The following is a 13,522-nucleotide window of genomic DNA, read 5'->3' as shown; positions in this document are numbered from 1 at the left end:
GCCCTGGAAGAGGAAAAGGCAACCCACTCCAGTATTCTTGCTGGAAAAATTTCATGGACAAAGGAGCTTCAAAGGCTACAGTCAGACACAACTGAGTACACACACGCATGCACCCACATACTATTGATGTGCTCTACTAATAATCCACTGCTGGCTTGTCAACCTCTTAATAGACCCAATTTGAATTTAGAATGTGTATTTGACAGTTACAAACCCAAACTAACAAGACTTTCCTCACTGAATAAGGCTTTTCAAACTGTACTATAATTAAACAATTTTAGCTTTAAAACTTAGTATAAATTCAGATTCATAACAAAAATACCAAAATTTAAAAAGACATAAAATACTTACATTAACTTTGAAAGCTTGTACAGTGTTATCCAGAAGAAGGATGTTGCAAACCACCTCTGTATGCTGTCTATCTCGGGCCAACTCTGATGCACGTACATTGTAGGTTCTGCCAGCAGGCAATCGGAAACGTGAGGTCATTACTGTCCACACAAGGTCTAAGTTGAAAAAAAAAATTAAATAAAGGGACAGTTGAAGATACAAATTATTTATATAAAAAGATACAAAGTTATTACATACTTTTCAACAATCAGTTAAAAAGCAGTTACAAATTTTGCAACACCTGGATAGGAATTGTAGGTATAAAAGAAGACACCATCTTTAGCTCATCATCTAAACTAAAATTACAACTGCCTGGAGGAGGAGCTTTATTTTGAACTGTCCATTAAGAAGACAATAAACAAATTGTTGAGGAAGCTATATTCCAACTCAAAATACATAAATTCAGGCGTAGTCAAAAAGAAGGAAGGAGAATATGCTACCCCAGGCAACTGGGCATTACTCACTGACACAAGCATTAAAAAGATATTGTAGGATGACCACAGGAGGGAAGGTTATTTGACTCTGAGGGGCTTTCCTTTTATTCAAGCTTAAGATATGGGGGGGAAAATGGGAGTTTATTAGTTGGGATTTTTTAAATATAACTATACCCTTCATCTTACCTATCTTCAAATTCAAACTAATTCTAATAGAACTATTCTTAGGAAAACAAAAGCAAATTAGAAATCTTAAGACTACAGACCTTTGCTTCTCAACTTTTTAAGTTAACAGGGAACAAAAACTGCCTACCAAAAAATCCCCCCCAAAACTGGTATCGTATCATTTTTGGCATGTTATGATGTTAAAAGACAATGAAATGTAGCTTTGAAGTTCTGAAAGAAAATCATATGAAACAGAATTATATTCCCTCAAAATGAGCATTCATGTGAAAGAATAAAGCTAAAGCCATTTTCAGACATTCAAAAATTTGCATTTTAAAATCCATAAAACTTCCCTCTTTCAAAAGACAAATGGATAAAGGAAACAAACTACACTACAAATAAACACAACTCTATAAAATTCTTAAATATGAGTAAGCAATAAGTACTAAGACATTTAATAAGTAAAAATTAATAATAAAAAGAAATTGCAATTCAAATCGATGGTATTCAATAACTGCTGTTGACATCATACTGCTTATGTCAAAATGATTAAAGCTAGGAGTAAATGTCAATGTTATATATGGATAAAAAATTGTATAGAAGAAAATAGCTTTGGCACGTTGACAGAGAGGGGCTAGCCAAGTAAAATTCACAATTAAAAGGGACTGACTGGGCCTTCCCTGGTGGTCCAGTGGTTAAGCACCTGCCTTCCAGTGCAGAGGAGGTGGGTTTGATATCCAGTCAGGGAGCTAGATCCCACATGACTCAGGGCAACTAAGTCCACTCACCCCAACTAAGACCCAACACAACCAAAAATAAGTAAGTAAATAAATATGAAAAATGAAGTGGAAGAATTAAAAAAAAAAAAAAGACAGTGGCTGGCAGTGATTTCCAGTTCCACATGTAAAGAGCTCAGAAGTCCTCATTCTGTCCTAACAAGCAAAAAAAAAAAAAAAGGCAGAACAGACGGGAAAATCAGCAACCGTTCCTAGATCCATAAGAGAGGACACAGGGCAAACTGCAAAGATTGAAGAGATAGGTAAAAACAAAGAGTCACAGCTTATGGGAGCAGAGATCTGAAGCAGAAACTGCCACAGAAACCAGCACTCAGGTAGGAAAGACTGAATTCAGCTGATAAATTGCTTGAGGCTCAATGTAGATAATTTTAAAAGTTAAAAACTTCAGGAGGTGGGGGTGGGGGGCAGTCATACCAGGACTCACACAATATTGTGAGATACAGCTCCAGCAGCAGTGTGAAGGCTAGTGTGCATTGTCAAGGATAGTGCACACTTGGAGGGGACAGAGTTGGCTTGGACAAGACACTGCACTTGAATAGGGAGACTGCAACCACTGCTGATACTAACGGAGACAACTGATGAGGAGCTGTATTGAGCTCTGGGTGGCATGCTGTGACCATCCATGCAAATGACTTGGCCTGTACCAGCTCCTCTTGTTTTAGTGTTGTTCCCCTTTGGGACGATAGTTCCATTGCTGAGAGGGGAGAGAGAACACACTTAAAGGGAACAGAACCACCTTGGACCCAGACTTCAAGGCTTTTGCTCCAGCATGTTAGGACATGACTCTGTGCCCAAGAGGGCAGTGACAACCACTAAGCACAGCTCTGGCTCAAACCTGAGAATAGCTCCAGCACCTTCATCTCCAGTCTCACCTCCTACCAAGATGATAGCTGTGAGTCCACCTTGAGCAAACATGTGACCTGTGCTCACTTCAGATCCCGCTCTCCTAACAAAGTCACAGGGCATCTGCAGAGTGTATAGGGACACTCCCATGTAAATATACCTTCAAGACCAGGACAGATAAATGTGCTTCACCCAATTTCATAGACACAGAGAGTTTACCAAAATGAGAAGAGAGAAATTTGCCTCAAATCAAAGAACATGAGAGAAAACCCTGGAAAAGAAGGAGGGGAAAAAAAAAAAAAACTAATGAAAGAAATAATTTACTGGATAAAACATTCATAGTAAGAATGATGCTTGAAACTGGGAAAAGAACAAATGAACACAGTAAGAAATCTTACAAGGAACCAGAAAATATAAAGAATCAATCAGAGCTGAAGAATACAATAACTGAAATGAAAAATACACTAGAAGGAAATTAACAGCAGACCAGGTGATACAGGAAAAACCATAAGCACTCTGAAAGATACAATAATGGAAATTACTCAATCAGAGGAGCAAAACAAAAACAATTTTTTCAAAAATGAGGAAGGAACTTCTAAGATAATATTAAGCATATGCTATCCACATTATAGAGGTCCTGAAGAAGAAAGAGAAAAAAGGGTTGAAAATATTTGATGAAGTTATGGTTGAAGAATTCTTGAACCTAAAGAAGGAAACAAATATCTAGGTACAGGAAGCACAGAATCCCAAAAAGAGAAAACCAAAGAGACCAAGACATAGCGTAAGTAAAATGGCAAAAGTTAAAGACAAAGAGGATTCTAAAGGCAGCTAGAGAAAAAGAGTCACATACAAAGGAACCCCCAATAAGGTTTTAAGTTGATTTTTCAGCAGAAATTTTGCATGCCAGTAGAGAGTAGCATGATATATTTAAAGTGCAGAAAGGGGAATAAATACAACCTAGGATACTCTACCCAGCAAGATTATCATTCAGAATTGAAGAAGAGAGAAGCAAAAACTAAAAGAATTCATCAACACTAAATCAATTATAAAAGAAGTAGTAAAGGGCCTTCTCTAAGTGAAAAAAGATAAAGCTACAAGAAGAATTTATAGGAGAGGAAAAACCCCACTAGAAAAGCCAAATATATAGTAAAGGTTGTGGATCAACTATTTAAATAAGCTATTATGAAGATTAAAAGACAAAAATTATAAAATCAATCATAACTGCAAAGAACTGTTCAGGGATAAATATGATGATGTAAAATATGAATTCAAAAACACAAAATGAAAAAAAAAAACAAAACACAAAATGTAGGGAAAGGGAGTTAAAAATGTAGATCTTCTAAAATGTGTTTGAACTTCTGTAACTATCAGTTTAAAACAAGTAGATATAGTTATATGTCAACACATATGAATCCCATGGTAACCATAAATCAAAAACCTACAATAGACACAGGAAATCAGAATGAAAGGAACACAAGCATACCACTGAATAAAATAAAATCACAATGGAAGAAATTATACTAAGAAGAACAGAGAATAACAACTTGCAGAAAACAACAAAAATGTCAAGAAGTATTTATCTAACAATAATCATTTTAAACGTCAACTGACCAAAACTCCAATCAAAAGACATAAGGTGTTGGATAGACCTAGACAGTGAAGTAAGGCAGAAAGTGACCTACAGAGTGAAGGTCACTGATAAGTCAGAAAGAGAAAAACAAATATAGTATATTAAGGCATATATGTGGAATCTATAAAAATGGTATAGATGACCTTGGTTGCAAATTAGAAACAAACTCACAGACATAGAGAACAAATGCCAAGGGGGAAAGGGGTGGGATGGGAGGAATTGGGAGATTGGGACTGACACATATACACTATCAATACTATGTATAAAATAGATAACTGATGGGAACATACTGCATAGCACAGGAAACTCTACTTAATGCACCGCAGTGCCCTAAATGGGAGGGAAATCCAAAAGGGAGTTGATATATGTATATGTATGGCTAATTCATTCTGCTATATAGTTGATGCTAACACGACATTGCAAAGCAACTATAATGCAATACAAACTACTTTAAATTTAAAAAAAAAAAGGAAAAAAAGATGAGGTGACTGATTAGATTAAAATGACCCATCTACGTGCTGCTTATAAGAGACTTGCTGCTGCTGCTGCTAAGTCGCTTCAGTCATGTCCGACTCTGTGTAACCCCATGGACGGCAGCCCAACAGGCTCCCCCGTCCCTGGGATTCTCCAGGCAAGAACACTGGAGTGGGTTGCCATTTCCTTCTCCAATGCATGAAAGTGAAAAGTGAAAGTGAAGTCGCTCAGTCGTGTCTGACTTTTGGAGACCCCATGGACTGCAGCCTAAGCTCCTCCGTCCATGGGAGTTTCCGGGCAAGAGTACTCACACAAAGACTGAAAGTGAGGGAATGGAAAAACGTATCCCAAGCAAACAAAATGAAAAGAAAGCTGGGGGAACTAGACTTTAAAATAATCTATAACAAAAGACAAAGAAGGGTATTATATACCAATAACAGATCAATGTAAGTGGATGGAACATTTGTAAACATATATCCACTGATATAGGAACACCTAAAAGCAAATATTAACAGATATAAATGGAGAAACTGACAATATAATACAATAATAGTAGGGAACATTAATACCCAACTTGCATCAATGGACAGATCAACCAGTCAGAAAATCAGTAAGTAAACAGTCATCTTAAATGACACATTAGACCAGACTTAATAGATATCTATAGGATATTTCATCTGAAAATAGTGGAATACATATTATTTTCAAGTACACATGGAACATTCTCCATGAGAGATCACATTCTAGGCCACAAAATAAGTCCCAACAAATTTAAAAGGACAGAAATTAGAGAAAGCATTTTTTCTGAGCAAAACAGTATTAAACTACAAATCAATTAGAGGGGGGAAAAATGGGAAAACACAAACATGTGGAGACTAAACAACATGCTATTAAAAAAAACTACTGAGTCAATGAAGAAGTCAAAGAGGAAATCAGAAAATACCTGCAGATGAATAAAAATAAAAACACAACTTTCCAAAATCTACAGCACACAGGAAAAGCAATTCTAAGAAGGAAGTTTAGGGCAAACACCTCAAGAAACAAACAAACAAAAACCCTCAAATAAACAACCTAAGTTACTTATAAAAAGAGCAAAATCCAAAGATAGCAGAAGGAAGGAAATAATAAGGATCACAGGAAATAGCAAAATAAAAATCAATAGAAAACATCAATGACACCAAGAGCCACGTTTTTTAATTTTTTGAAAAGATAAAATTGATAAGTCTTTAGTCAGGCTCACCAAGAAAAAGAGAGCCTAAATAAATAAGAACTGAAATAGGAAAAATTACAACTGACCTCAGAGATACCAAAAAACCATAAGAAAACACTGCAGATATTTATATGCCAACAAACTGGACAACCTAGAAGAAATGGATAAATTTCTAAATACAATACAATCTAAATACAATACAATCTCTAAAACATACAATCTTCCAAGACTGAATCAATGCAAACATACCAATCACTAATAGTGAAACAATTAGTTTAAAAACTCCCAGCAAACAAAAGCCCAGGACTGAATGGATTCACAGGAACTCTACCAAACATATAAGAACAACTAATCCCTAGCCATCTCAAAATATTCCAAAAAACTGAAGAGACTACTCCTAAATTTATTCCATGAGGATACCATTACCCTGATACCAAAACCAGACAAAGATACTACCAAAAAAAATAATAATAATTACAGGCCAATATCTCTGGTGAATATGGATATAAGAATCTTCAACAAAATATTAGCAAACAGAATTCAACAATACATAAAAAGGATCATATACCATGATCAAGTGAGACTCACTCCCGGGATGCAATGATGGCTCAATTCCCACAAATCAATCAGTGTAATACATTAACAAAAAGAAGGGGGGGGGGGGGAATCACATGATCATCTACAGATACAGAAAGAGCATCCGACAAAATTCAATGTCCATTTATGATAAAAACTAATCAAAGTTGGTATAGAGGGAACACACTTCAACATAATAAAGGCTATTATGACAAACCCATAGCTTACAAATTCAACGATGAGGATTCTGGGATTAAGAGATACCAACTACTGTATATAAATAGATAGGCAACAAGGATAGATAATTATAATCTTGTAATAACCTATAATGGAGTATACTCTGCAAATATACTGAATCACTCTGCTGTACACTTGAAACACAATACTGTAAATCAATTATACTTCCATTAAATTTTTTCCCAAAAAATTAATTTACATATATTTGCTATCTCTGTCTACTATTAGAACCTAGAAGCAAAAATATTCCAATAACACTGAACATACATACTGCCCTATGTACTACTCCCACTAAAAGAAACCAGGCTTTCTTGGGAGAAATGGCTGATTCCAGAACTGGAGCAAAGAAAATACAATATCAGGCTAAAATATCAATATTTGGTGCCAGTAAGTAAAGAAGTCCTCAAAATCTGATGGGAAAAAATGAAAAACCATGAGAGGAAATTAAAAGGGGCTGCCACCAGTCAAATGAGACAACATAAGTTTCAAAATAAATAATATGAATAGATAATACTCTGAATAACAAAAGAACGCACAGGTCTAAACTGATACTAATTTTTTTAAGTGAGGGAGGAAAAAACTGTTCTTAGTAAAATAATGTCAAATGATAAATGTTGAATAATGCAAAAAGAAAACTGCCATTTACAACTACCATAACTGATTCAGGCAAGAATCATCAATGAATATTAAAATCACTGGGTGTATTGAGGAACAAGATACACATACAATCGCAAAGTATTTTCCCATTGATTCCTTATTAATTACAATAGGGAAAAGGTACCTTTACCATGGAGAAATCTGTCAAATCCCACCTTCATCAAATGATCAAATTTATCCTCACCAAAATTACTGTCACAGGCATCATGATGTTACACACTGAAAACACAGCGCCTATGTAATATTCCTGCAAAAAATGTTTAAGCTGAATCTACTTATGAAAAAAATTGAAACAATCAGACAAATCCAAATTGAGGACACTCTACAAAACAACCCGCTAGAGTCTTCAAAACTGTGAAGAGGGTGAGGAAAAAGGGAGAAGAAAGAGAGGATGTAGAAGAAGGGTGGGGAAGCACTGTAGATTAAGAGATGTAACAACCAAATGCAATGTGCAGTCCTTGATCCAAATATGAATTAGAAAAAAAAAGTCATATATGTGTGTGTATATAGATATACACACACACACATATTACACATGCACATAATTGAAGAAATCTGAATGTGGAATGTATTTCAGACTATAGTATTGTGTCAGTGCTAAATTCCTTAAGTGTGATCATGTGGTTATATAGAATGTGTTGATTTCTAGAAGATCAATGTTTGCACGCTATAGAATTTTTAGAAGTAAAGTGTTATGATCATGATATCTGCAACCTTCAAATAATTCATAAATTTTTAATATATAAATACAGAAGCAAAGTAGCAAATTGTTAGCAATTGGTGAATCTATATGAATGGTACATGGGTACTCAATATACTATTCTTGCTACTTTTCCCTAAGTTTGAAATATTCCAAAATAAAAAGTTGTGAGGAAAAAGTAAAAGGAAATGCCTTCCAAATTCTGTTTTCACACTTATAAAAAGAAGCAGATACACTAACACCTTTGCTATCCAAAATTATGAAGCAATTAACCACTCACAAAAAGTTATCTGGATAGCTGACAATCCCTTACAGTTATCATTTTCTACAGAATGTTCTCCAATGAACCATATGCTTTATTACAATCTTAATTTCTTATATATGATGCTCTGGATATAACTATAAATTAAAATGTTGGTGTTGTAAGTACTGGACTGGAATAACTTAGCTTACTGCTGTAATACTGTATTCAGTGAAGGCTCACTCAGTCCTCTGAACTGAAGCTGGTAATATAAAACTGATTACCTTAGGACAGTGCTATCAAAACTATGAGCTATAATACTGATATTCTGTAGGAGAAAAAAAATCAAATTTAACAATAGTTTTGATCTAAAATTTCTCTCTATATTTAATATACCAAACATATCTGCACAGTAATTATTACATAGTAACTTACACAGGAAGCTTATTTAAGAAATGGTATATAGTACAGCAAAAAAGTATCCCAGATAACCATGTACAAACCAATGACCCAAGACGTGAGCACTGGACATGCACACTGATTCACTGATGTACAGGCAGCATTTTCCAAATGTCCTTTGCGTAGCTGGGCTTTCCAGGTGGCACTAGTGGTAAAGAGCCTGCCTAACAATGCAAGAGACGCAAGAGACACGGGTTCAATCCCTGGGTCAGGAAGATCCCTTGGAGGAGAGCATGGCAACTCACTCCAGTATTCTTGCCTGGAGAATCCCATGGACTGAGGAGCCTGGCAGGCTACAGCCCATAGGGTTGCAAAGAGTCAGACATGACTAAAGCGACTTAGCATGCACACATGCTTTGTATATCCTTTATTCAACTGCTACTGACCTGCTAAGACGACTGAATTACAATATGATATCATTGTGAACTATGAACACAGGAATTGAATTGGAACCATTCTGTGTATCAAATTTACTTCTCTGAGGCTTTTCATTTTCTGCTACTTAATATTTTACATCTCATTATCCTATTTATACATTGTAGCATTTAAAGTACTATGTGCCTGTGTGTCTGTGAGATACAAACACATAAGGGACTAAGGCCCCTCAAGAGTTCCCTAATCCTGTGTCTTCAATACACCTGTTTACTCATGTAAACATGTCAGCAGCCCCAGTTACTAGACACAGCATTAGATGCTAGATACACACACACACACACATATATATCTAGATCTCTGCCCTCAATGAGCTCACAGTCCAGTTGGGAAAAAGACTTTAAATAACTCAGTGAAACAGTAATACTAAAAAAAGATATAAACAAGCTGTCCCAGTGACTCCAAGAACTAATTCTCTTCTGTCTGTAGCTCATTACCTAAGTACCAGAAACAACTTCAACAGCCACTAGTTCTCTCCCTCTCTTCCCGTCTTCATTTTGTAAATTTCCAAAAATAAAGCCAATCCTTCCTAAGTACCAACAGTCAATGAAAAAAAAATTTTCTTGTCTAAAAAGGGCCAGTCATGTAGCCTACGTGGTATCATTTTGGAGGCTCTGGTGTTCCCCTCTTATTCATTCAGCAAAATGAATGAATAGGGGTTTAATGTAGAGCATTTTTAGATGGAAAAAAGAGAGAATGCTGGGCTCTAGACTTTTGATCCTTCCTTTAGAAAGCAACTACTTCAGGAAAGTAGTTTTCTTTGTAACTGACCACAAACAATAGAGTTGATAGCATATAAATGTTTAATGAAATCTTTCAAAGTATAATTTGAAACTCACTGGCTATGAAATCAAATTAGTGGACCAAACACCAATGTTTTTAATGAAATAGAATAGCATAAAAGAGAAGCTATCAAGAGCATGATATAAAAGGTACCTCTTAATTAGGTAAAGTGCAAATAGTTAGAAAACTATTGACTTTACATCTCCTAATACCACCATACAATCCTATTTATTCTCTCATGTTTTCATGGGTCCTTTCTGTTTGTTGTAAAGAACTGATTATTAGTCTTTCACAAATAAAGTTAGATTAAAAGAGAAAGTCACCTGCAAAGAGTTCAAGACTAAAAAATACTAACTATGGGAAGTAACACTGATTAACAGGTAAGACTGTGGGCTCAGAAATCAGAATGTTTCAAGGCTCAAATCCCTATTACTTTTATGACCTTGATAGCTGCCAAACTGCTGTGCCTCAGTTTCCTCATTTATAAAATGAGCTGCTATGAGGATTAAATGAGATAACAAGAAGCTTTTAGCACAGTACCTGACATTCAGAAGTATCTAATAAGTGTTAGCCATATTATCATCATCATTATTAGGTAATAACTCTCTAAATACTAAAAACTGACTTTTAAGAAGAAATTTGGAAACGCACATGCTTTTATTAAAATATTCTAGTTACACCAGAATTAAAACAGTATTATTAAAAGCCTCAGAAACCAATATCCAATAAACAACAGTAATCCAGTTGAATGGAACACAATTCATCAGAGGAACAGCAACCACTGTAGGTGAAAAGATACTAAAGACTACTGTGGAGGAATCTGCATTAATTTGGGCAAAGGTCACATAGTCCAGAGGTCAGCAAACTATGGCCCACAGACCAAACCTGTTCACTGTTTTGGGGTCACAAGGTAGGAATGATTTTTACAGATGAACATTCTCAATTGACCCAATGACAGGGGACACTAACTTTGAACTCTACCGAAGGTAAATATTATCCTATAAAGAAGAATTACATTCTTCTCATTATTAGACCAAATACAACAAAATATTATATTCAATTACTGTATTTTGATTTCACCAATAAAACTTTGTGAAATTTATAAAAAATAAAAGTCTCAAATTAAATATCTATATGTTAATTAATGTTACTCTTTACTTTCCCCAACCCTTCCCTATTCATATTATCTACTGAATGTCCCATAATTTGCCAGATACAGAGAAGCAACATGACTATATCAATAAATAAGAAGGTAAAAACTCCTGCCCTTATGAAGCTTCTTTCTAATAAGGAAAGAAAAAAGTTACACGGTAGAAAGCAGAGAATGTTCGAGCGAGCAGAGAGCAATTTTAGATGCAGTACTCAGGGGAGGCATGACTGAGAAGGTCATTTTTGGCAGACTTGAAAGGCAGTGCAAGAGTGAGTCAGTCATATGAATACTCTGCCTGGAGCACGTGCCTTGAAATGTGCTCCAGGCAGAAGGAAGAACAGCACGAAGACCTGATGTAGAAGCACACAGGCCTGTCCCCGGAAGAGCAAAGAGGCCAGTGCATGCTGCGAAAAGTAGACAAGGAGAGTAGTCAGAGAGACAGCAGGAGCTACAGGCACTGTAGGGCTTTGGTGGCCGTGGTAAAAAACCTCAGCTTTTTTACTTCTAAGACAGGACATTAGGCAAAAGAACATAGTCACCTCTCTTACACGACAAGTTCATGAATTTTCACCTTGCTTCTTTTCCTACTGATGTGTTGGATACAAAAACCTTAGACTATGTCATAAGCATGCTACTGCACTAACAGAAAAATAAGTTAATGTCTGTAATATTACAAATGGGCAAGAAAAAAAAATTAAGACCCTATCAGAAAAATGAACAAAATACTTAATGTTTCCAATAAGAAATGAAATCAGTAATTTTTTTTAAAAGCCTAGCTACACTATCACTAAAAAGATATTCTAATTAAAGATGTCTTAATTAGGTAAAGTGTAAATAGAAAATTATTTTAAATACTTAAATTAGTTAAATATTGTTTAACTATTAAAACAAAATAAAACAAACTGTCATTTATCACTGTCTGCCAGGGAAACTGGTAGTAATAAAAACTGCTTCAGGTCTACAATCCTGTATCCGAAACCTCTGGTTTCAAAACACTTTCAAAAGTGTTTTGAATTTCAGAATAGTTAAATTATAAAGAGGTGATATTGCACAGCTACCTTAGATTAAGTAACATTCTTGGTTGGGTCTGTCTGTATTAGCCACACTGCTATTAAAATTTCTTTGGAAAACCTTAAGAATGTTCACTCTAAGGACTTCCTTGGTGTCCAGTGATTAGGAACTCGCCTTCCAATGCAGGTTCAATACCTGGTCAAGGAACTAATATCCCACATGCCACAGGGTGGGCATCTGGGCCCATGCGCCACAACTAGCGAGAAGCCTGCACGCTGCAACTAAAGAGGCAGACACACCACAACGAGGAGCTCATGAGCCACAGCTAAGACCCGTCACAGTGAAACAAATATTTTTTTAAAAGAGAATGTTCACTCTATGGGGAATAAATAATGTATAAACACCCTAACATTAGGACAGGTCAAGTATGACTGCCAAATTAATTACAAAAACTTTTGTAGTTCAAAAACCATAAAAATAACCAGATGCAAGGTAGGTCACAATATCAGATCACTTGGGGGAACTTTTCCAAACCACAAAACCCTTTCCACTGAAGATTCCCCATTTCCCTATTAGATTGTGTAGGAAGTCACTGGGACTGACATGAGTATGGATTGGGCATACTACACAATTTGGAAATTCTTGAAGTTTGTGAAATATTTTATAATACTTCCATTCAATAAGAAGTATCTTAAAAAGAAAACAGAAAAAAAAAAAAAAGAATACCAACTTATATTAAAGACTGAAATTTCCCAAATATTAATCTCCTTGGAAAATTCTATTCAAAGAGTGAAAACTGAAAGTGAAAATGTTAGCCACTCAGTTGTGTCTGACTCTTTGCAACCCCACGGACTATGTAGCCCACCAGGACTATGTAGCTCCTCTGTCCACGAAATTCTCCAGGCAAGAATACTAGAGAGGATGGACACTCCGTTCTCCAGGGGATCTTCCCGACCCAGGGATCGAACCTCAGTCTCCACACTGGAGGCAGATTCTTTACCGTCTGAGCCATCAGTAGTCTATATTAACGAGCACGTATCACATTCAAGGCTTTGTAAGTACCACGTAATACCAGTAGAGAGGCTTAAATAGTTAGACAAGGGGCTGACTATGGGTTTAGATTTTACTTTACAAGCAGATGGAAAGGAAATAACAAAATTCTGAGCAGAGGTATCAAGTGGTCAGATGTGCATGTCAAATCACTCTGGTAGTAATACAGAGGATGGATTAAAAGGGCAACACCAATAGTGGAATGCACCTTAAGTAGACTATTAAAAAAGTCCAGATAAGATACAATGACCTTTCAAAAAAGATCACCCGTAAGTTGTGCCCA

The 13,522-nt window shown here is 35.8% G+C and overlaps 1 protein-coding gene across 6 annotated transcripts in view; it reads right to left on the bottom strand.

The window, feature by feature from the left end:
• PTPN4 (protein tyrosine phosphatase non-receptor type 4) overlaps nt 1-13,522 on the bottom strand; it is a 190,545-nt gene that overhangs the window by 158,861 nt on the left and 18,162 nt on the right. For 5 of the 6 annotated variants that reach the window (XM_025001008.2, XM_059893120.1, XM_025001011.2 and 2 more), the window contains exon 2: nt 352-506. In XM_025001008.2, coding sequence (XP_024856776.1) covers nt 352-489 — 138 coding nt within the window. In that variant the 5' untranslated portion in view covers nt 490-506. Of the gene's footprint in view, nt 1-351; nt 507-13,522 lie in introns of those variants that run through there. The other variant, NM_001192946.1, reaches the window with a different exon arrangement.

The sequence above is a fragment of the Bos taurus genome, chromosome 2 (assembly GCF_002263795.3).
Source record: "Bos taurus isolate L1 Dominette 01449 registration number 42190680 breed Hereford chromosome 2, ARS-UCD2.0, whole genome shotgun sequence".
NCBI lineage: Eukaryota > Metazoa > Chordata > Mammalia > Artiodactyla > Bovidae > Bos > Bos taurus.
The sequence above is the reverse complement of the archived record's forward strand: the minus strand, read 5'-3'. Positions and strand labels throughout refer to the sequence as shown.